The 23,380-nt window shown below is 42.3% G+C and overlaps 1 protein-coding gene across 2 annotated transcripts in view; it reads right to left on the reverse strand.

Annotated features, from left to right (window-relative positions):
• Nucleotides 1–209: 209 nt before the first annotated feature.
• The window catches only part of eml3 (EMAP like 3), a 46,380-nt gene continuing 23,209 nt past the window's right edge, over nucleotides 210–23,380 (reverse strand). For both annotated transcript variants that reach the window (XM_034557654.1, XM_034557653.1), the window contains 18 exons: nucleotides 19,498–19,533; nucleotides 18,236–18,356; nucleotides 17,772–17,921; nucleotides 15,377–15,446; nucleotides 14,926–15,036; nucleotides 14,543–14,638; nucleotides 11,731–11,865; nucleotides 8,345–8,483; nucleotides 8,054–8,205; nucleotides 7,825–7,950; nucleotides 5,656–5,787; nucleotides 5,399–5,466; nucleotides 4,902–4,990; nucleotides 4,527–4,624; nucleotides 2,974–3,061; nucleotides 2,786–2,884; nucleotides 2,571–2,701; nucleotides 210–1,062 (listed from right to left, as the gene is read on the reverse strand). In XM_034557654.1, the coding sequence (XP_034413545.1) occupies nucleotides 856–1,062; nucleotides 2,571–2,701; nucleotides 2,786–2,884; nucleotides 2,974–3,061; nucleotides 4,527–4,624; nucleotides 4,902–4,990; nucleotides 5,399–5,466; nucleotides 5,656–5,787; nucleotides 7,825–7,950; nucleotides 8,054–8,205; nucleotides 8,345–8,483; nucleotides 11,731–11,865; nucleotides 14,543–14,638; nucleotides 14,926–15,036; nucleotides 15,377–15,446; nucleotides 17,772–17,921; nucleotides 18,236–18,356; nucleotides 19,498–19,533 (2,048 nt within the window). In that variant the 3' untranslated portion in view covers nucleotides 210–855. The remainder of the gene's footprint in view (nucleotides 1,063–2,570; nucleotides 2,702–2,785; nucleotides 2,885–2,973; nucleotides 3,062–4,526; nucleotides 4,625–4,901; nucleotides 4,991–5,398; nucleotides 5,467–5,655; nucleotides 5,788–7,824; nucleotides 7,951–8,053; nucleotides 8,206–8,344; nucleotides 8,484–11,730; nucleotides 11,866–14,542; nucleotides 14,639–14,925; nucleotides 15,037–15,376; nucleotides 15,447–17,771; nucleotides 17,922–18,235; nucleotides 18,357–19,497; nucleotides 19,534–23,380) is intronic.

Consider the following 23,380-nt stretch of genomic DNA (forward strand, 5'->3'; position numbering starts at 1 on the left):
TGAGGTTTGAGACTACTGACTCACTCCGTTATCTTCTCCTTTGAAAAGACATTTATCAGCCACGTTTCTAGGAAGTTTCATTGACTGAACTGAGTTGGAAGACCAACATCCTTCTGTACTTGTGTGGTTCAGTGTTTGGGATCATGCAATTCCTCAACACCGTTCCTGAAGCAGCACTGCCCACTAGTGACACTTCACACACAACACACTTTCAATTCTTTAGTTATTTATTGAGAGCTTGGCAGATGCAACATCACAGTATTCCCAAATGTTCTCTTAAATATATAAAAGTAATCGTTTTCAAGTGTACTGATCTACTGTTAGAGAAAGGAATTAGTCAGAGATGCTGAGAATTTATTTCATTGGAACAGGTTTGTCACAGTCTGTCTGATGTAAGCGTGGAAAACAGCTTCACTATTAGCTGCTCCAAATATATATATTTTTGTATGTGTGAAAACATCATGTACACGTCTATAAAGGCCCCCCGATGGTGCACTTTGGTATGTTTGATAAAAACGAGGTGGACTAAAACACAGGAATGTTCTCTGAAACCAAAAGTATTTTTGTCACCATAGAAGTCTAGTCACAGAAGACCACCTCTAATGGCCCTCACCACATATCCAACAGAACAATGGAAGAATCTCACTGTCCACTTTCACATGATTATGGCGGTATGTAAGAGTCAAATTGTAGGTGAACATTCCTCCTGGAGAGGATTCCTCTACATGTTCTGTATGAAACTGACGCAGTAGTGGCACCGCAGAGCCCATAAGTGTGTCTGCCGTTCACTGGCTGACGCGCCTCTCTGGCGGTGTGAACACTCCCCCCATCTCTGTTAAAAACACAGTGTCCCTCCTAGCTGCTGGCGGGCTCAGGGGAGCTGGTGGAGGCGGATGAGGCCGAGGCCAGTCTCTCCCTGCTGTCGCCCGCCCCGCCTCCGATCACCTTCCACTGTAGGATGCAGGTGTCCTTCCCACCCATGGAGAGGAGGTGGGAATCGTTGTGGGTGAAGCAGACGTTGGTGACGTGGCTGCCGTGGCCCTCGTACTTGTGGCTCGGCGCCTGGAGAAGGAAGAAGAGGCCACTCTTTATGACCACACCTGGGTAGGACGCAGTCAGAATAAATAATTTTTTTATGAAAATAAAAATAAAATAGAGGTTGTTCATATAATGGGAGGAAGTTCAGAAGAATTGAAGTTGGTCTGAAAGCGTCTCAGATAAAGATGAGAATATTACTACTATGTTAAAAATGCTCTCTTCACCATTTCCCATGGTCCCTAATTTCACCTCTTCATTTCCCCTCTTCTGTCAAACACATTAAGATTGCACCAAGCATCGACACCACTGGATGCTATGGAATAAATGGAGGGGGCTAACATGTGTTAAAATGACTGACTTGTCTTGTATTTTTGTGCTGTGTGATGATTTGCTTTTGTTCTGAGGTCTCTCTCGGTAAAATCCTTCTTAAACATACAGTAGCTTAACTAACTCAAAGCTTAATACTATATGTACCTTGGTTTTTTGTTTTGCTCCTGTATCTCTTCACATTTGGTCAAATTTGCACTTAAGAAAGTGACGCTGATTGTAACGTCATTTAAAAACTGAGATCTTCTTAATTCATCCAGACTCCTTGGGCTGATCCTGCTGGTAAGTTGCCTAGCATGCCGTTTGCAAATGACTTTAGCTGCTAACTTTACTTTATCAACCGACGGCACATACATGCAGCTTAGCTAAGTTCCAGCTGGCAGGCTAGCCTGAGCTTGCTTGCTAGCCAAATATATCTCATTGGTCATGTTAGTTGGCAAGCTTGCCAAATTAGTTCACCAGCTAACATGAGCCACGATGCTAACTTATGTACTATGACACACTTGTTGATTTTCGTCAACAATAAATATTCTAACCTTACAAAGTCAAACTGTATAACTAACAATTACTTTCTACTAGTCAAGAGGTAGGTAGGGATGGCCAACAAGCTAACTATAAGCTAAGCTAAGGTTAGCCAGCTAGCTGTACCTTAGCTACGCGACATGGCTCTGGTGTTAGTGGTTTTGAAGTAATTTGCAAACTGCAAGGTAGTTAGTATCACAGAGCCAATAGTCCGAATAAAATATAGGAGCATTACAGAGCATAACGTTATTCTAAATATATATATACGATTGTGACGGAGGATGCTTGCTCGCTTCTATGGAATGAATATTTTGATCACTCACACCTGAGAAACTGATCAGAAATACTGCTATAAACAAACTATCTGCTGACAGCAAATGCAGTTAGCTCCCGAAATACAGTGATTCAAATTATTGGATACCTGAAATTATATTAGTTACATTACACAAAGTACCTCTACATTACTACTTACATCCTGCATCTAGGAATCCCTTAGTACTTACAATTTACTGATGATGTCAGCAAAAAAACAGCTGCCAGACATTAATGTTAACATATGGTCTAAAACATGTGTTTCCTCTTTATGTGAATGAAACAGTAAAAGAGCAATATTAGCTTTTAATGTGCAGCCAGCCAAAGTAGACGGCGCGGTTGACCTATTGAGTGATGTGTTCTGGCGGTACCTTGGGTTTCGGACAGGGGTACTGGAAGAGGTGAACTTTACAAAAGTCGTCAGCCACGGCCACCATCCTTTCACTGTGGGAGCGACACAGGGCGTTGATGTCCGTGCCGTCAGAGCCCTCCAACCACACACCTGGAACACCACGGCAACAAAAGTCAGCAGTCTGATAGGATAAAATAACACCACATTGTTTAGGGATATGAAAGAGTATCTCACCCATGACATGGAAGCCCAGCACACAGGTATACGAGGCCCATTCTCTGTCTTTGCTCTCAAAGCGATTCCTCAACAGTTTACACCCTGCGACTATGTCCCCTGTGAGAATACACACATCTTCACAGTCACGACAGTAGATCGCCATGCTGTCTGAGGATTTATGTACAAAATGACACTTGTTCACTTACAGTAAAGGATCTCATAGTCGCCTGAATTAGACATGATGTACTTTCCATCTTTGGCCCAATCCAGGTGAGTTATGAAGCTGGAGTGACCCTGGTTGGACAGATAAGCAGAGGGAGTTTCACATAATGCTCTATGAACCAACTGTGAAATCAATGCGAGAGAATAAAGAAGGTGCTATTCTATACTTTCCAACATCAATACGTTCCGACTTTTCCGGAGAAGTGGTGAAGGGCTTTGTCGCTTATTGATGGATAAATAAATGTCATCCCGATTGTCTGCTTCACGATGAAAATCCGAAAAATAAACCCTCCAAAGATGTTTTATTATATTTAGGATCAAGTTCAGGTCTCACATTTGGCAGTTAAACATTTTCTTTAGCTAATTTTAAAAGATGCTACATTTTCAAATTCATGGCATATCTATGTTTGATGGATTGCATCCACATGGTTTTCAAAATGGTAACGGCTGATCCAGAGCCGTTGGCTAGCCGTTGGCTAGCCGTTGGCTAGCCGTTCTACCAGTGCAAACACATGCAGCGGTGCTGACAAAGCTAACAGTGTTTACCCGAGGGGGAACCGGAGGACGGGCACTACGCTCCACGGAGGTTGAGGCGGCGTTATAGGCTGCTCTACGTTGCTGACAGTGGGGCATGCTCAACATGCACTAAAAGTAGGGGTTCAACAGATCACGAAACTGACTCATTCGGATCGTTTCAGTGTTTTGAGTCGCAGATCGGATCAGCAGAAACAAAAAAAGAAGCAAATATAACTTTTAAAAATGCCCCATCATTTTTTTTTGTTGCCCACATGGATTGCCGATCGTTCATTTGCCATATCGGCTGATACAGATCAGTTTTGTTTTGTTATAGCAGCAGGTATACAAGGTCCAGAGTATTGTTTCTTTTCCTGAATGTCAGTGTAAACAGTCAAATGTTATCCTTTTACTTTGTTAGTCATCTAAAGTGGTTAAATGCAAATGATATACAATACAAGTTGTGTTTTTATTGATTCTTTTGGGTATCAGTAGTTTTAATTATGTATTCATATAGCTTTAGGGCACTTGTTGGGGACCATTTTCATCGGAGTAATACCCTTTTGGTGAGTATTCTGTGTATATATATTAGTGCTGGGCAAGGATGAAAAAAATGAATCGATTAATCGCATGATTTTTCTGTGATTAACATTGATTAATCGCATTATGCGCAAAAAATCAAGAATTCATTAAAAACTAGTGTATTACACGCTTTCATTTTAAAGTAATGTTATCAGAACAATATAACAGGCACTCTCAGAGCAACAGCAAGTTAACATACAGTATATAAATCTGTTTAAAAAAAATAAAACAGCTGGAATTTACTGTGCAGGGGACTTTTTAGTCTGTAAAGTAAAAAAATAATGCCGTTAATGCATGATGAAATTATTGTCGGCGTTAACGTATTTATAACGCGTTAACGTGCCCAGCTCTTATATAATATAACCACACACTAAACACACTTACTGAAGGTCAAAGGGAAGGGAACAAAGGGAAACATTTATGGATTTGATGTTTAACTCACGTTACATTTCCCAAAGCGGGTGTAACGCCGGCCGCTCTCGGTCACATTGTAGATGTAGATGAAGTTGTCATGGGATCCAACAGCTAAGAAGCTTCCGTCTGTGAACACAAGAGGCCATTCATGCAGTTAAAGGGAATTTCCACAATATCTTCAGAATAGTATTTAAAAAGAAAAGTATTTAAAAAAAAATAATCAATAAACATAAATATAGAAGAGAAAAAAATATATATATATCTAAATAATAAATGGCAGGTCTGTGCAGTTTTTAGAAGTGGTAGTTGTGTGTGTTTTCTTTCCATTAAGTGCATTAAACCCTGCTGTTAAATTCTGGATTCTAATTATTCTGAAAGCAGTTCGACAATAGGGAACGCTGACCTGGCGAGTATCTCATGACAGACAGCTGCTCGTTCCCATCAATGGACTCAGAGACCACCTCTTTGGTCAGTAGGTCAAGGACCATCCACCTGTTGGTGTTACAGAGGGACAGAGGCATCAGTAATCAGCAGGCAGCTCTTCACTCCACATCTGTGTAATGGCAAAGACTTCCTCCTCTGTAATTGATATCGACCTTGTGTCTGCGTGTCAAAGCTGACCGAATCAATATTTTGAGGATCAAGTGATGATGTGTCATGTGACCGATGTGACTCGTGGTGATGGACCCACAGAGAACTATTACAACACCGTCTGAGCTTTTTCCATCCCAACATCTCACTCTTGGGGAGAAAGTGAGGGAACGTATTTCGCAAAACTATTCCTTTCAAATGTATCAGTTTATTATATACTGCACGTATTGATTGTTAACATGATGTTAATAGACCAAACCGGTAAATGATTGGATCGAGGTGGATTAGTGCTGCGTTGAGTCGTATTACCTTCCTGTGCTGAGGCCGACTGACACCACTGATCCATTGGGGCAGAAATCAGCACACAACCCGTAGTCCTGTCAGAGAGACACAGGGCTCTTAACAGTGTGTGTGTATGTGTGTGTGTGTGTGTGTGTGTGTGTGTGTGTGTGTGTCAGCACTACTATCATGAGCATTGCTGTGTTTTACCCAGTCAGCTGAAAGATCTTGAAAATAAATAACAGTACTCAAGGGGAAGTCAGTCCAGATGAGTGTCGTCCTCCTACCTCCAGCGAGATGCACCAGTCCAGCATGTGTTCCTCTGTGTTCCACAAACACACCTGCCTGTCATGGCCGCAGGTGAGGAAGATGTTCTGGGAGGGGTGTGTGGCCAGCCCCCACATCTCATCCACATGGCCCTGATGCACACACACACACACACACACAGTTCAGTGAAATGTTGATTATAGGTCCATGTGCTACCGTAGATATCAGTCTCATGGCGACCATACTGTATACGGTACAGTACATTGTATATTGTACTAACAGTAGACACTCAGCAGGTGTGAATGCCCCCCAAAAAGGCACCTGGAACCAACGACTGTGTCCCTCACCACACCGAACAACCAGGGTCGAGTTTCTCTGAACAATTCATCTTAGAAGTTAAGATGGTTTCCCTCAAACACTGGTAAAAAAACAACCGTGTTGGTGGGGCGTGGTTAGGCTCAGCTGCAGAGGGGAGTGTGCTCAGGGAACGGACCAGGTAGAGGCCGAATTAGCCTCGGCTGTGGGTAATTATGTTTTGCACCCCAATATGGCAGTAGGGAAAGAGAGGGATGTATTCTGCCAGAGCACCTGACCTACGCCGCCATCATCAAGGCAGACCAGCGGAGGCAGCAGGGGCGCTCAGGGGCGAGGCCGAGAGCGCACTGCAAAGACCGTATTGAACCAAATAATAAAGCTTGGTGAACTAGTTACTGTCTACAGCGTCTTTGTGCTAGGGGGGAACCACCTGCGGCAACACTAACTTGTTCTTGAGCCTATCTGACATGAGTAACTGGGCTCAACAGAGAGGTGTGGGGCAACTGAAGTACAATATAGTTTGTTTGTTTTTTTAAATGCTACCGTATATATGAAATGAGAAGACAAAAATATTTTCTCAGATACCACTTTTCAAACGCAAATGAGGCTTGTTTATATATCTACAAGCCATGCTGGATATCAAAAATGTGTACATCACAATGTGTACAGCCGGTGGTCTCTGTAGTGTCTAGGGGACACGAGCAGTGCTCTTGCCTTCTGTGTGTGTTTTCTGTTTTACTTTCCCACAGATGAAAATCTCATGTGAGCAAGAAGCCAAATTCCAGAGGTCAGTGGAGACTAAAATGCATTATGATGCCAGCTGTTGGATCTTAACAGGCTGAATACATGTGGATGCAAGACTCGGGGCTGAATTAACACGTTAGGAACACTGGGCCAGAAACAGGCCTCTGACCCCTCCATTCCTCCCAATCTATGTGCATGCATGTGTGTGGTGCCCACCATGTACAGAGGACACAGTCAAAAACACATGGGAGCCCAGAGTCGTATCCTGTTTGTTGTCTGTCGTGTATTTTGAAGTAATTTCCAAACATGAATTTGCACCATATAAGCACAACAGAAACTGAAACAATAAAGGTTTTAAAACAAGACTTCCTCATGGGGCATCGAGAGGAAGTGAAACCTTAAACCTTAAAGTTACATTACTTATGATTTCAATAAAATCAAACTAAGTCTTTGATTCCACTCATTCAGTGATTATCTTTCTCTATAGTAGTTTTCAATGAGAGTGGTTGAGTGGCTGCAGCACATTGAAAGGCACTCGACTGGCCAAACGCAGGCTTTGATTGTGAAGAAGCCGCAGGAATAGCAATGTATCTGTAATGTTGATGTTGTTGGTAAGCGCCGAAAGCGGTTATTCCATAAAAATGCGTCCCAGAAACAGTCAGCCATGCGCAGCAGGAAATCCGATCACAGTTGCTCACGACTCGACTGAAAAGGAAAGATTATTGACCGGCCTCTTCATTAGACAATGTGTGTTTGTTTGGCTGCACTGTAAACAGACCCAGCAGCTGCTCTTCTGTTGGCTGTCTGACAGAGTAGCTGCTCAAGGAGTGATCGCTTTAGTATTGAAGGCACAATGAGCAGGATTCTCCTACTAAACAATGAATGGTTTGGTCTTTGTTTTGTTTCTGTTTGCTCCATTTTTTTGGCTAGCTATACTGAAGGTCGCTGAATTTGTTGGCCAGTGTTTTTGATTGGGAAGGAGGGGCCAAAGGACAAATCCTACTCATTGTGGATGCGTTCTTACCACCATTCCAGTACAGCTCCATTACAAAAGCTTCAATTCAAGAATATCTGATTCTGAAAAGGGTTCCCAAAACTTCACAATGCTAACTACTACACCATTGGCGTACCTGCACTATGGCCACAAATCCGTCTGAGAAGGTGCCTCGGAGGATGGCGTTACGGGTCGTACCAACTAATAGCTCCTCCCCATCCACGTCTGCGATGGTACGGACTGCTCCATAATTTTCTGGAATCTGGATAAATAATCACATTAATCAACAAGCCTTATTTGAATGCAAATTCAAAGAGCCCTCCACCACCACCAGCCACACACACACACACACAGCTGTGGTTCACCTCACACTCTCTCTCGGGTGCCAGGTCGGCGCTCCAGCGGATGATCTTGCGGTCCTTCCCTCCTCCGCTGAGCAGAGTGCCGCCCTGCAGGGCGCACAGGGTGAACACACTGCCTTCATGGGCTCTGGTCTGTCGCATGATCTGGAAGGTCTCTGTGGGTAAACAAAGCCAGTTCATGAGAGTGCGTGGAGACTAAAGGAATGATGGTAATACATATTATAATAATGTGCTAATTCAGGATTATTCCATCTTTAAATGTGAGCTGTTTTCATATTGATGTACAGCACCGACCTTTGGCTCCTTTACCGAGCGTTTTGACATCGGCAGCCGATTTGCCCCACGTCAGGATGTTCCCCTCAGAGTCGCCTGTCAGAACATCTCCGGTCAGACTGAACACAAAGCACTGCATGAACTTGGGCTTCTTGTATTTCTGAAAAGATTATTTGTAGAACACAAATTCGATCCATCATTAATCAGATTTACACCTTGAATGAGTCCACATGCTTAAAATCTCTTTTGGACGTATAATAATTATAATAATAATATTAATAATAATGAACACTTTTATTGATCCCCGTGGGTAAATTCTTCTCTGCATTGACCCCTCCTTAGTTATTGAGTAGCAGTGGGCTGCAGTGAAGCCCGGGGAGCAACTGGGGGTTCAGTGCCTTGCTCAAGGACACTTCAACATTAACTATGGGGAGAGCGGGGATGGAACCGGGTACCTTGTGGTTACGGGAAGACCACTCTCCCCATGTGCTACAGCCGACCCAATATCATATCGTATCATACTATTTGCACTCTTATTAAACCTCTCCTGAAAAAGCCCACTCTTAATTCAGAGGTGTTGGCTAACTACAGACCGATCTCTAACCTTCCCTTCCTCTCTAAGATCCTTGAGAAAGTAGTCGCAAATCAGTTGTGTGACTTTCTACATCAGAATAGTTTATTTGAGGAGTTTCAGTCAGGATTTAGAAAACACCACAGCACAGAGACAGCACTGATGAAAATTACAAATGACCTCCTAATTGCATCAGATAAAGGACTCATCTCTGTACTGGTCTTGTTAGACCTTAGTGCTGATAAAGGACTCATCTCTGTACTGGTCTTGTTAGACCTTAGTGCTGATAAAGGACTCATCTCAGTACTGGTCTTGTTAGACCTTAGCGCTGATAAAGGACTCATCTCTGTACTGGTATTATTAGACCTTAGTGCTGATAAAGGACTCATCTCTGTACTGGTCTTGTTAGACCTTAGTGCTGATAAAGGACTCATCTCTGAACTGGTCTTGTTAGACATTAGTGCTGATAAAGGACTCATCTCTGTACTGGTCTTGTTAGACCTTAGTGCTGATAAAGGACTCATCTCTGTACTGGTCTTGTTAGACCTTAGTGCTGATAAAGGACTCATCTCTGAACTGGTCTTGTTAGACCTTAGTGCTGATAAAGGACTCATCTCTGTACTGGTCTTTTTAGACCTTAGTACTGATAAAGGACTCATCTCTGAACTGGTCTTGTTAGACCTTAGTGCTGATAAAGGACTCATCTCTGTACTGGTCTTGTTAGACCTTAGTGCTGATAAAGGACTCATCTCTGAACTGGTCTTGTTAGACATTAGTGCTGATAAAGGACTCATCTCTGTACTGGTCTTGTTAGACCTTAGTGCTGATAAAGGACTCATCTCTGAACTGGTCTTGTTAGACCTTAGTGTTGATAAAGGACTCATCTCTGTACTGGTCTTGTTAGACCTTAGTGCTGATAAAGGACTCATCTCTGTACTGGTCTTGTTAGACCTTAGTGCTGATAAAGGACTCGTCTCTGTACTGGTATTATTAGACCTTAGCGCTGCCTTCGACACCATTGACCATGACATCCTATTACAGAGATTGGATCAGTCGATTGGCATTTCAGGTATCGCACTAAGTTGGTTTAAATGCTATTTATCAGATCGATATCAATTTGTATTTGTAAACGATGAAGCCTCAATGACCACCAAAGTTAATCACGGAGTTCCACAAGGTTCTGTGCTTGGACCAATTTTATTTACCTTATATATGCTTCCTTTGGGAAACATTATCAGGAATCACTGCATAAACTTTCATTGCTATGCAGATGATACTCAATTAAATCTATCGCTCAAACCAGAGGAGACCAACCAGCTCGCTAAAATTTAAGAATGTCTTAAAGACATAAAAATATGGATGACCTACAACTTCCTGATGGTAAACTCAGACAAAACTGAAGTTATTTTACTGGCCCTGAACACCTCAGAGATCAATTATCTAGTGATGTGGTTTCTGTAGATGGCATTGCCCTGGCATCCAACACCACTGTAAAGAATCTCTTTGACCGAGACTTGTCCTTTAACTCCCACGTTAAGCAAATCTCAAGGATTACATTTTTTCATCTACGTAACATTTCAAAAATCAGGCACATCTTGTCTCAAAAAGATGCAGAAAAGCTGGTTCACGCGTTTATTACTTCCAGACTAGATAACTGCAACTCCTTATTATCAGGCTGCTCTAATAAGTCTCTTAAGTCCCTCCAGTTGATCCAGAATGCTGCAGCTCGTGTACTCACAAAAACTAAGAAAAGAGATCACATGACTCCTGTATTAGCTGCTCTGCACTGGCTCCCTGTAAAATCAAGAATCACATTTAAAATTCTTCTCCTCACCTACAAAGCCTTGATTGGTGATGCACCATCATATCTTAAGGAGCTTGTAGTACCATATTGCCCCACTAGAGAGCTGCGCTCACTAAATGCGGGGCTACTTGTGGTTCCTAGAGTCCTAAAAAGTAGGATGGGAGCAAGAGCCTTCAGTTATCAAGCTCCTCTTTTATGGAACCAGCTTCCACTTTTAGTCCGGGAGGCAGACACAGTCACCTCATTTAAGAATAGACTTAAGACTTTCCTGTTTGATAGTGCTTATAGTTAGGGCTGAATCAGGTTTGTCCTGGTCCAGCCCCTTGATATGCTGCTATAGGCTTATAGGCTGCTGGGGGATGTTTTAGGATACACTGAGCACCTATCTCCTCTTCTCTCTCTCCTTATGGATGAATTTACATCTCTCCATTGCACCTTATTAACTCTGCTTCCTCCCCGGAGTCTTTGTGACTTCACGTCTCATAGGGTCCATTGGACCTGGAGGTGTCTGATGCCTGGTGAGCCGGCCTCCCGCGTTGGCCCTGCTGATCGCCCCTGCTGATCGCCCCTGCTGATCCCCCCCCCCCCCTCCTCTCTACCTCCTTCTGTTTCATGGATTGGAGTTCCATTCATACATTGTCATATTCATGTAATGTGTTTATGTAACTCTGTAACTCTGTTCATTCTGTACACATGACATCTATCTATCTGTCCATCCGGGGAGAGGGATCCTCCTCTGTTGCTCTCCTGAAGGTTTCTTCACTTTTTTCCCTGTCAAAGGTTATTTTTGGGGAGTTTTTCCTGATCCGATGTGAGGTCCTGGGACAGGGATGTCGTATGTGTACAGATTGTAAAGCCCTCTGAGGATAATTTGTAATTTGTGATATTGGGCTATACAAAATAAACTGAATTGAATTGAACTATGGTTCATTTAAATTTGCAGTTCTCTTTGTTCTCCTTCCTTCCCTTTTCAGTAATTGCAAGCTTCAATTTGAAGTATAACTTCAGACGATAAGGGAGTTGAAGTCTCACCCCGAAGATGCCTTGTTTCTTGGTGAACTGTCCCGCGCTGAGCGTCCAGAAGTAGACGTGGGACTTGCCACAGGTGATGATGTTGGTGCTGTCGCTGGAGTTAAACTCCACGGCGAACACCGCCTCGTTGGTGCTCTGTAGACAGACAGACAGACAGACAGACAGACAGACCCACACACACACACACACACACACACACACACTTTTAGGATGATGATGTTTCATGAAAACTGCGTCAGTCTAGTCTAGTTCACATGGAAACATCTGGATGATGAGAGCAGCAAGACGGAGCAGAAGAAGTGAAGTTGTGGGTCGTAAAAACAAACAAACAATGAGATAAGAGGCAAAAAAGCTCTGGAGGTGAGTTGCGGAGTAATAATTGTCTTCTCTGTCATCAACTCTTTTCACATTTTATGATTATTATTTTACAGTCACTTGAGTCATTCGTCATATAAGATGACTATGATGACTTAAAAATAAACTTCTATTTAAAGCTGCACTTATCAATATTCATATGCAAACATTGGATCAAAGGAAGTGAAAGAGGTTGACCATAGAATTATCACACGACTGCAGCCTTTAAGCCTCCTTGAGCTCATTGTTTTTATCACAACAACATGATAATGTGCGTTGGTGATAATTGATCAGGTGTTGAGTCTTGAGCTTGTTCCGCTGCCCAGAAACAGATGAGAAGAAGAAGAAGAAGAAGAAGAAGAAGAAGAAGAAGAAGAAGAAGAAGAAGAAGAAGAAGAAGAGCAGCAATACTCTGCTGTGCGCATGGGCAACAATTGAAACCTATTTTAGACCACTGAAGCCACCAGACTCTTTTGACCTGGCAGAACACGGTTGGTCAGTTAATCTGTTTGTGTTATTGTGTGTTTCTGGTGAACTAAACCTTTAAAACACACAAGTCACATATTAATATTCTCAATATAGCGTTCACTTAAACTGCTGTTGAATGTTTTAAGGTGTCTAAAACACGTCCACAGCAGTGCATTGTCTGCTCCCGTGCTGGTAATCCTTTCCGTTTCTCCAAACTCCATCTCCTGAAGTAACTAACACACTGCCTCTGGAGAAGAACCTCATGCAAGCACACTTCAAACAATCTTTACAATGTTTTTTGACACCAGGAACAGACACAGTCCCATCGGCAGGTCTTCAGTATGTACAGAAAGGGGCTGAACATAAACACATTGAAGTAGTTTTCTGAAAGGGGCTTCTTTTGTCATTTTAATTTTTTGTTTTCTAAGATGATTTCAACTTCTATTTATTAATGATGACTTATTTGTTCATATTTACTAATTTTCTTACTTAATTCCCTCAATGTAAAGAAACGCTAAAAAGGGAAAAACACACTTTGAAGTGCACAGAAAATTAATGATGATAATCTATCTATCTATTCATGATTCATGTCATGGTTAATAAACAGACTATTCATTTTTAACATTCACATGTAGGCTAATCTTGTTTTGATATCATGGCAATTGATATCCAAACTCTCTCGGGCAGACATTTCACTCTTTTGGTGGGACATGAGGAGACGATGAATGCGGTACAGCAGCATCATTTCGACACAAAAAGCTCCATTCATGGCTCAGTGGCATATGGACTATTCCAGAGCTGTGGAGAGGGGGGGGGGGTATAATTATCTGGTTCCTGTTGGATGAACTCGTTTGTTTATACAGCATTGGCCTTCCCACGTGGGGCCACGCACACTGGATGCCACCATACCTTCTTGCACAATAAAATCCTGACGTGACATGATATACAACACCCACATGTGTATTCCCTCTGCTGCATGACATCACACACGCATGCACGCACGCACGCAGGTGCACTCACACACACACACACACACGCATGCACGCACACACACACACACACACACACGCACGCACGCAGGCGCACTCACGCACGCATTCACGCACGTAGACACACACACACACACACACACACACACACACACACACACACACACACACATACAGCTACAGCTGGATAAAAATATTTACACTGTTGCCATGACATCCGGGCTTAAATTGCTCTCAGGGAAGTTGAGGCGTTTTGGGATAAAAGCCCATAAAAGCATAGCAGAGACACCCCCCCCCACCCCCCTTTAATCTCTCCAAACAGACCTCTTTTATAAAGAGCATCTAAACATTCAGCATGCAGCCACGCTCAGCAGCCCGGAGGATATCAACGCTTTGACTCCGTTGAAGGATTTCATTGTTTCTGCGGAGGATTATGAATCCCTGCGCCGGCTGATGAATTCATAAATGTCCGATGATATAAAACATTCTCAAAATTGCAGAAGCACACTCCCCCCCGAAACCTGCTAAAGGAACAGCTCATAGGGCGGTTTGAGTCAGATGACACAAGATGTAGTAGCATGTTTAGCCTAGCTTAGCTCAAAGACTGCTAGCTTACCTTTGTCACAATCCATCAACTCCCCCGGACCAACGCTGGGTTTTAAAGCTGGTGAACATATTATTACACATCATGTGAACCTAGACAACCCAACACATCTATTGGTACCATGTCCTGCTAGCTTGTCGGGAAGGAGGAAATAACATTTTAAAATTCGGGCTAAATGCTGAGGAGGTAAAAAGTGGCATTGCAATTTTCAAAAGGGGGCCTTTGACCTCTCACTTCAAGATACGTGAATGATCCCTCTACACTACAGCTATGTCCACTCTATGTTAAGCACATGCAGTTTGGGGCAAACATTTTTTATGAATGTCAGTAGTCAGCTGAGATGAGTGCCCCACAGTATGAGGAAGGTGAACAGCAGTTAGCTGGTCTCATTCTGTACCTTGACCTCCGCGTGCTTGGTCCCCTTGTTGCAGTCCCACACCGACAGCATGTGTTCGTTTGAGTCGTCGATCACACACAGGAAGGCTCCAGAGTCCTGGAGATGGGAACAAATCAACACTGTAAACTCAGTGCAACGTTCACTCTGGTCATGTTATATTCAGCGCTCTGCTGCGTTCACTTCATACTGTTGTCCTTCACTAATGTGTTTTATCTACGTTAAGCTACCATCAATAATGCTGTATTCATGGGGTATCAGAATACTCTAATAAATTCATTCCTGACTGTTTCAAAAGGAGGCCTGGTCCTTGCTGAAGTTGAAATAAACTATTTAAAAATGAATATTTAAGAATATACAGTATGGTATATTAGAAATGTACTCACAGCAAAGGAAAACGCAACGGATCCCACTCCCCTCTGGAAGGATCCCAGGCCGATCTGCTGCAGGGTGACCAGGGTGGTGGAGTCCCAAATATGAACACAAGGTTGCAGGGGCTAACACACGCACACACACACACGCACACACGCACATGCACACACACATACATTTTACTTTCATCTATCTTCAACAGTTAGATCTACCACTACTTGTTATTTGGAGCCAAAATTCCAAAGCTTTTTCTTTTTCACTGACTGTTTATATGCAGTCGAAAATTAAAATGGAGCAAAACGTTACATAACTGTAGGGTTGTTAATAGGGTTACCAATGAGATGTCTGACTTTAAAAAGGGAGGTATGCATTAATGCTGTAAGCGTACATAAATACAGCATATATACATATGAATATAGTATAAGCGATCCAAGAGCATCAGACTGGCATCACAGCAGTAGTTACCTTGCCGTCTTTATCCACCCCGGCTGTCTGGCCAGATGCCACGCGCACCTTGTCAGGATGGACAGTAAGACTGAAGGAACAACAAAAAGTATTTCACCAAATTCATAAAAATGGTTGTACAGGGCTTTTGGACAAAACTCTATTCACATATATTGTCCAGTTGCAACATTTACATACAGTATATGTAATTCCCCCATCTCAAAATAACAAGTGCACTCCAGTAGACAGAGACAAACATTAGCATTCAGTCCACCTGAAGAATGTATGTCCAATATTCACTCTCCTTTTATCTTTCTCTATCGGTTAAATGCTCCACTATAAAAGCATAGAGGTGCAGCTGGACAATTTGGAAGTCTATTTAGCAACATTTAAATCTACATATTTCTTCTAAAGTCATACAAAATCTGCTCCTAGCAACTGTTAAAATGGTGTTGGTGGGATGTATACAACAAACATTAACACTGTCAGACTGAATGATGACATAAAACTAAATGGCAATTTGGATTATTAAGCCATCCCAAAATGACCTTAAGGTGCTCAATTTGAAATTCAGAGCATATCGCTTGCATCCACACAGCTCTCTACATGGCGACTGATGAGACGGTATAATATGCAAATTTTTCTCGCCGGATCATTTGTGCTTATTCGCATCAATCGCACCAAACGCGCCGGAGAGGAGGAGTGGCTTATCTCCATGGAAACCGTTATCAAGCGCATTGCAGAGCAATGGCCACTTGGAAACCATAGTAAGTTTCCATTATATCAGAAATCTACTGCACACCTCCATATATCAATGGGGGCACAGTAATATATCTGATATTTTACACAACCCCCCATTGCTTTTATTTTTCTCTGTGTATATTTAAAAAAGCACAAGTCCTTTCCAGTTCCCGCATATTCATGCCAAAATCATGGAACTTGTGAGGTGTCCAAGTGAGAAATTGAATCAAATTTCCCCGTATTCTCTTGGCTTCTGGGCCCCAAAGGTTGGTGAAAATATCTATTTTATGTGCAATTGTAAAATTTGGCATCTCTAGCACTTATCATAAATTGGTTCAAAACACTTATACTGTAGGAATATGAAAATACATTTTCCTTTATGATAGATTGTTGGTCTGAGAGCAGTTTAGAAACTACATAATCAGGTTCATCTCACTGAGCACATGTGTTAATGCCTTGATTGTCTCATTATTTGGTCAGGTTGCTCATATTCATGACTTTATGTTGAGCGCTTGGCAGTTTGGGACTGGGATCCTCCAGTGTGATCTGTTGGGAAAACAGCCGTTGGATTTACATACACTAGCTGAAGGCTGTGTAAATGGTATCCGCATGATGCCCGACATCACACAGTAGGAACGTTCTCTGCCTCCCGAGACCTGATGTGAACCGGTTTCCTTTTTATCATAGCCGTCAAATCAGACGTTGGTTCTTTTGTGCTTGAAGTGGTTCAGAGACATGTGGTGACAAGCCAGCGGGCCGATTTCCTCCCAAATCTCTGGTACACATAGTTAATACTGCACCAGCCTCCAGCAGCCATATTAAGACCTGGGTGAGTTACGCATGGGTTTAAGCAATAATAACGCTTTATTGGCTTGGCGTTGATACCTCTTAACAGGGTTCAATGGACTTTAAAATGTTGAGACAGGTTCCAGTGGCCTGTAATTATTTAAATAGATTTGAACTCTTTGGAGTCCAAGACTAGTTTTAGATTCTGATTTTCACACCATTTATTGGCAGTCACCACAGGTCATGTCGTGCATGTCAGTAGTACTGCATACAGTACATGTTTTAAGGCGGCGTTAATTAAATAAAGTATTACACAAAGACAGATCTTTGCCTGTATGTCCACAGATTTTCAGCACACCACATGTTCTCCATAACTGAATTGATACGATAGTGTAAAACGCGTTATGTCAACTTTTCCGTGACATTTAACCGTACTTTCTTGTAAATTAAGTTAAGTGCATAAGTGAAATAGTCAACAGTCACATATGAACAATTTTAAATAAGGTGGTTAACATTGTGAATTTAGGAAAAGATTAGGGTTTGTGTGCAAATAAAGACATGGTTATGTAAATGAGGTAGTCAAGGTCAAATAAAATATCGGTCTACTGGGTTAAAATCCTGTGTTGCTGTGCAAAACCAAAAGTAATCATTTTCATTGAGAATCATTCATATAGTTTCAGATAAAAAAATTAATTAAAAAGTATATTTAAGATGAATATGGTATTTGAAATTTCACCATCAGGCGCAATAATTCCCATCATGCTTTTGGATGATGTAAAATGAAGTAATTTGCCATTGAGTCAGTGAGTTAGCCGTTTGCCTAAACGCATCTTGTGTTTCATTTGATTGTATCTCTCTATGCAGATGATATAAACTGTCTTCCACTGACCAGCGGACGCAATCGGTGTGTTTGTGATAGTGGCGTTGTGTGCGGTTGTTGATGTGGTAAAGCACAACCACACAGGCGATGAAGAACAACGCCTCGCCCGTTGGAAGGAAGTACAGGTTGGCCCGGCAGTCCCGGCCCCGGTAACCATAGCTGGCATGACAGGGTCAAGGTGACGTTCATGTTAATCATTGGTCCATTTCATTCCTTCAAAGGAACAGTTCGCCCAACAATGAAAACTGGGTCATCAAATAATCTGCACAGAACATTTGAGTTTATATGAACTTTCCCCACAGCAAACCGTTCATCTGACACTGGACAAATACAAAAGATACTTTCCAATACAGACAGTGTGGCTTGAATCCAGGAAATGAGCACTCATTGATATCAGCACCATCTGAATATAACATAACCCTCATGAATATAAACAAGAGGCTGCATGCTGCTGTAGCGTTCTAGAAGGATACACCCAGTCCAACTCCAGTCTCTCAGGTGGCGGCTCCATCTTCAGGTCTTCATAGTTCTGGATGTTAGAGGGGATGTACATGGTTATCGGCCGGCCTCGGATGAACATTTTGATCGACTGTTCTGGAAGACAAACACAGCAGAGGACCAGGAATGTAGTGGTAATACAGAGGGGAAGAGAAGGGTTTTATTCTTTATTTCACTCCTTTATATCCTATTCCTACTTGCTCTTACTACGATTTATTATACATTGTAAATGATCAACTACTGTCCAGGGCCTTTACTGAAGCGAGAGAATTTATTATTTAAATTATCTACTCAACATAATTGAAGATTTATCTGGAATTGTACTTTAACTTGCCGTTTTTGACTCAAGACTTGCCGTCTCAAAACGTTTGTGCTCTCACCAGTTGCATTAAGATAAAGTATGTTTTTCCCAAGGGATGCAAATTGTTTCCTCTTCTGCGTTTATGACTTAAGAACTGGTGGTTTTGCCAGAAAGAGTTACGGAGTTCCTTTTTTATCTGAAAACAGGAACATTTTCTTTTTTTGTTGTCGTTCTGGCCACGAGAGGCTGAAGTGAACCACTAGCACATGTTCTAAATGGGACTAAAAGCATTCACGTTTTCCTCCAGGTGACTTATAATTTTTTCCAAGGACTCTAAACACCAGGTACATGCATTGTGTGTTAGCACGTTATGCAACATTACTGCTATGGCTTTCTTTCGGCTAGAAGTGTGTTTTAATCAGAGGTACAGTAAGTTCAACATGAGTGGTTTGTAGGATTTAGTGTCATCTAGTTGTGAGGTTGCAGATTGCAACCAACTGAATATCCCATCGCTTAGCCCTTCATTTACTCGCATGTCGGAAAACTACGGTGAACTTCAGGTTATGTAGAAACATAAAAGGCTCTCTTTGGATGGTTTGTCTGCTCAGGGCTAGAGATGAGGATCTGCTCACTTTGTAGACATAATGGGCTCATCTAAGCTAACAAAAACACAACGACTTAGTTTCAGGTGGTTTTCCACTAATAAAACCACCTTGTTATGAATATGATAATACATTTCTTCAATAAATCCTGCTAAATCATACACACAGTTCCTTCAAACTGCAGTAATTGAACATTTACGGGTGCCAATAGATAACAGCAGGAAACTAACTGGTGCAACTGCGAATGGGTTATTGCTGGTAAAATGTACAGCATGCTCTGGTAATGGTCCACATAAAGAGCTCCAGACATGAAGGAACATAATAGCGGGCCTACCTTGGCTGTAGGTTCCTCTTCTAGATCCGGGGGATCCTGTGTGAGAATGAAAGAATGAGGTTAGCCAAACAAATAAACACGAAAGTAAAGTCACATGTCCCTGTTTGGAGAACAGGATCACAAATAGTAGCAATAAGGCTTCCATGTAAATAAACAAAATTAAATTAAAGTTCTTTGAGCAATGAAACCAGCACCATTTGTTTTGTAGGACCACTCTTGGAAGCCCTTGGAGACAAGTGAGGTGATAAAGGTTCTGCCAAAAAAGTATTTCCTTCAATTCCAGAATTTTCTTCATCTGTGAAAAGTTGGATAAAAAATTGTTTTGGAGAAAACAATAGTTTTTCCAGGTGTATGTAGTTGTTGTAATACTAATGTTGGCCACAAGAGACTGAAGCGCACCACTACCCCATGTTCTAAATAGGACTAAAAGCATTCATGTTTTCTTTGTGGCGAGTTTTAATCATAACTAGTCCAACTATTAGTACCTACATTCTACTAACTAGTCCAACCTATTAGTACCTACATTCTACCAACTAGTCCAACTATTAGTACCTACATTCTACTAACTAGTCCAACTATTAGTACCTACATTCTACTAACTAGTCCAACTATTAGTACCTACATTCTACTAACTAGTCCAACCTATTAGTACCTACATTCTACCAACTAGTCCAACTATTAGTACCTACATTCTACCAACTAGTCCAACTATTAGTACCTACATTCTACTAACTAGTCCAACTATTAGTACCTACATTCTACTAACTAGTCCAACTATTAGTACCTACATTCTACTAACGAGTCCAACTATTAGTACCTACATTCTACCAACTATTAGTACCTATATTCTACCAACTACATTACATTACATTACATGTCATTTAGCTGACGCTTTTATCCAAAGCGACTTACAATAAGTGCATTCAACCATGAGTCCAAACTCAGAACAACAAGAATCAAGCAAATACAATTTCTTCAATAACGTTAAACTACAGAGTACTATCCGTAAGTGCCATTTAAGTGCTACTAAAGTGCTAAACAACAAAGTGCTATCGGTAAGGGACATTTAAGTGCTACTACGGCATTTAAGTGCTACCTATTCAAGGTATAGTCGAAAAAGATGTGTTTTTAGTTTGCGACGGAAGATGTAGAGACTTTCTGCTGTCCTGATGTCAATGGGGAGCTCGTTCCACCAATGAGGAGCCAGCACAGCAAACAGTCGTGACTTTGTTGAGTGTTTAGCTCGTAGTGAAGGAGCTACAAGCCGATTGGCAGAAGCCGAGCGAAGTGAACGGGCTGGGGTGTACGGTTTGACCATGTCCTGGATGTAGACCGGACCCGATCTGTTCGCAGCACGGTACCCAAGTACCAATGTTTTAAAGCGGATGCGGGACGGCCACCGGTAACCAGTGAAGGTCGCGGAGGAGCGGAGTAGTGTGGGTACATTTCGAGAGGTTGAAGACCAGTCGAGCAGCTGCATTCTGGATGAGCTGTAGAGGTCGAATGGCATTAGCAGGTAGACCTGCCAGGAGGGAGTTACAGTAGTCTAGCCGTGAGATGACCAGAGCCTGGACCAGAACCTGTGCCGCCTTCTGAGTGAGAAGGGGTCGTATTCTCCTGATGTTGTACAGCATGTACCTACAGGAGTGTGTTATTGCGGTAATGTTGGCAGTCAGGGAGAGTTGACTGTCGAGCGTCACTCCGAGGTTCCTGGCAGTCGGAGCCAACACTGAGTTGTTGAAGTTAATAGTTAGGTCGTGGGTGGGAGAGCCTTTTCCTGGAAGGAGGAGAAGTTAAGACTAGACCAACTATTAGTACCTACATTCTACCAACTAGTCCAACTATTAGTACCTACATTCTACCATCTAGTCCAACTATTAGTACCTATATTCTACCAACTATTAGTACCTACATTCTACCAACTATTAGTACCTACATTCTACCAACTATTAGTACCTACAGTCTACTAACTAGTCTAACTATTAGTACCAATGTAATACTTGAGTTTCAGTAATGATACCAAATCCACAGCAGTTGGTAGTCCTCGAACACAAAAACAAGGCTAACTAGTAACAAATTCAGGCACCCCGATAAAAAAATATTCAGCGCTACAGTCACACTTTGGTTGCTACCATAACAGTATTTCAGAAATACATCTCCAGAGACATTTATCCATTGCCCCCCCTTCATTTCCTGCCACTCTCCACTGTTAAGAAATTGAAAAAGCTAGACTCATGCCAAGCCCAACTAGTCTTAATCAAACAAGAGTTATGGAGACAGAGAGAGAGACAGAGAGAATTTGTTGGCGACCTCATCTGCGAAGCTGACCATCCATCATTCCAGGCGTACTGGAGTGGTGCGGCAGCTCGGCTAACCACAGTGGATATGATTCCAGGCAGCGCCCACGGCCCCAAACTGTCCCGCAGAGTTTGGCTTCACAAGAACTCACATCCAAAAAGGAGGTTGAAATGTCCTGTTGAGTGATGCTTCTGGTGTTCACAGGATAAAGAAAGCCTCTAAATCAGCGGTCTCCAACCCCCGGGCCGCGGGTCGGTTGGTACCAGGTCGCACAGAACGAGTGAATGAAAAAAAAAAAGAAGGTTTTATCAAAGTCGTAAAAATGTTTTATTTTGAAAAAGGACCGGATACATCCGTCTGTGCATCTGAGCCTCTCACGAGGTCACGAAATATGTCACAAATCTCAAGAGGTCACGTATTACGTATAAGTAACCTCTTGAGAAAAGCTAGCGAGCTATAGCAAACCCACAAGCGAGAGAAAATGAGTAAGAACGAAAACTAAGTTACGGAGCAGACTGGACATAACAAACATAATTTGGGTGTCGTTGTCTCCCATCACCCCAAGATGGCACCGGCTCATTGCAGATAAACAAGCTCAGGGCTCCCACTAATTCGGCGTAATGGTGAGTTGTATTTTTATGCACTTTATGCCGGTCGTAAGAAGTATCCAGTTATCCAGTCCTGAAGGAGAAGTACTACTAGGAGATAGCAAGTCACTGTAGCGTAACAAGAAAATGGGAGTCCTGTTTTCTGTTCCTCCTTCCTGCCACCTGGAGACTACTTTGCCGGGAGGACGGCGCGCGGCAGCTCCAGGAGATGGACCTTCAGCTAGCGGGGAGCAACTGGTTTGCCGGGAGTCAAAGAAGGCAGCCACAGAAAGTGTGTTTCTGATTCGGGGACCCCTGGCGCTGGGGTTTAAGCTGGCTGAATTTGGGTTACTACAGCTCCACGAACTTCTCGTCCACGACCCACACCATCATCTCGTCCCCGAGAGACGAGATGATGGTGTGGGTCGTGTTCTCGACTTTAATTTAATCCAATAAACAATCCATCAAAACATACACGCACCATCAGCACCACACTTGGTCAATTAAATCCACTGTGGGTTTTTACTTGGTCCGGTATGACCAGTAGCTTGTGGTGGCTAATGGTAGCAAAGTTCCTGTAAATATAGTTTTATAACTAACAAGACTAATTTAGGAATATTGGAATAACTCTTGTATTTTGGAGAATAGGCTTTTATGTAATATATCTAATCTTATTTATGCATATTTAAGTTAAAGCCGATCGGCTGTAAAAACCTCATCATGACTTAGATAATAGGGCCCTGTTAACAAACTTACGATTAGTTACATTATTATATGAATTACTGCAGAGGCGCTGCAGGGTGGGTGTAAGATCAAACTTCTTACTTGAGAAGAGGATGTCTTATTGATTTGATATATTTCACAGTTAACTGCACACATGGTACAACAAATAGCCCAAATGATCACAAGCTACCCAAAACCATTTACCTGCCCAATCAAATAAAAAGTGGCCCAGTTGAGCCATGGCTAAGTCTCGCCCCCGACAAGCGATCACCTGC

The sequence above is a fragment of the Cyclopterus lumpus genome, chromosome 18, assembly GCF_009769545.1.
Source record: "Cyclopterus lumpus isolate fCycLum1 chromosome 18, fCycLum1.pri, whole genome shotgun sequence".
Taxonomy (NCBI): Eukaryota; Metazoa; Chordata; class Actinopteri; order Perciformes; family Cyclopteridae; genus Cyclopterus; species Cyclopterus lumpus.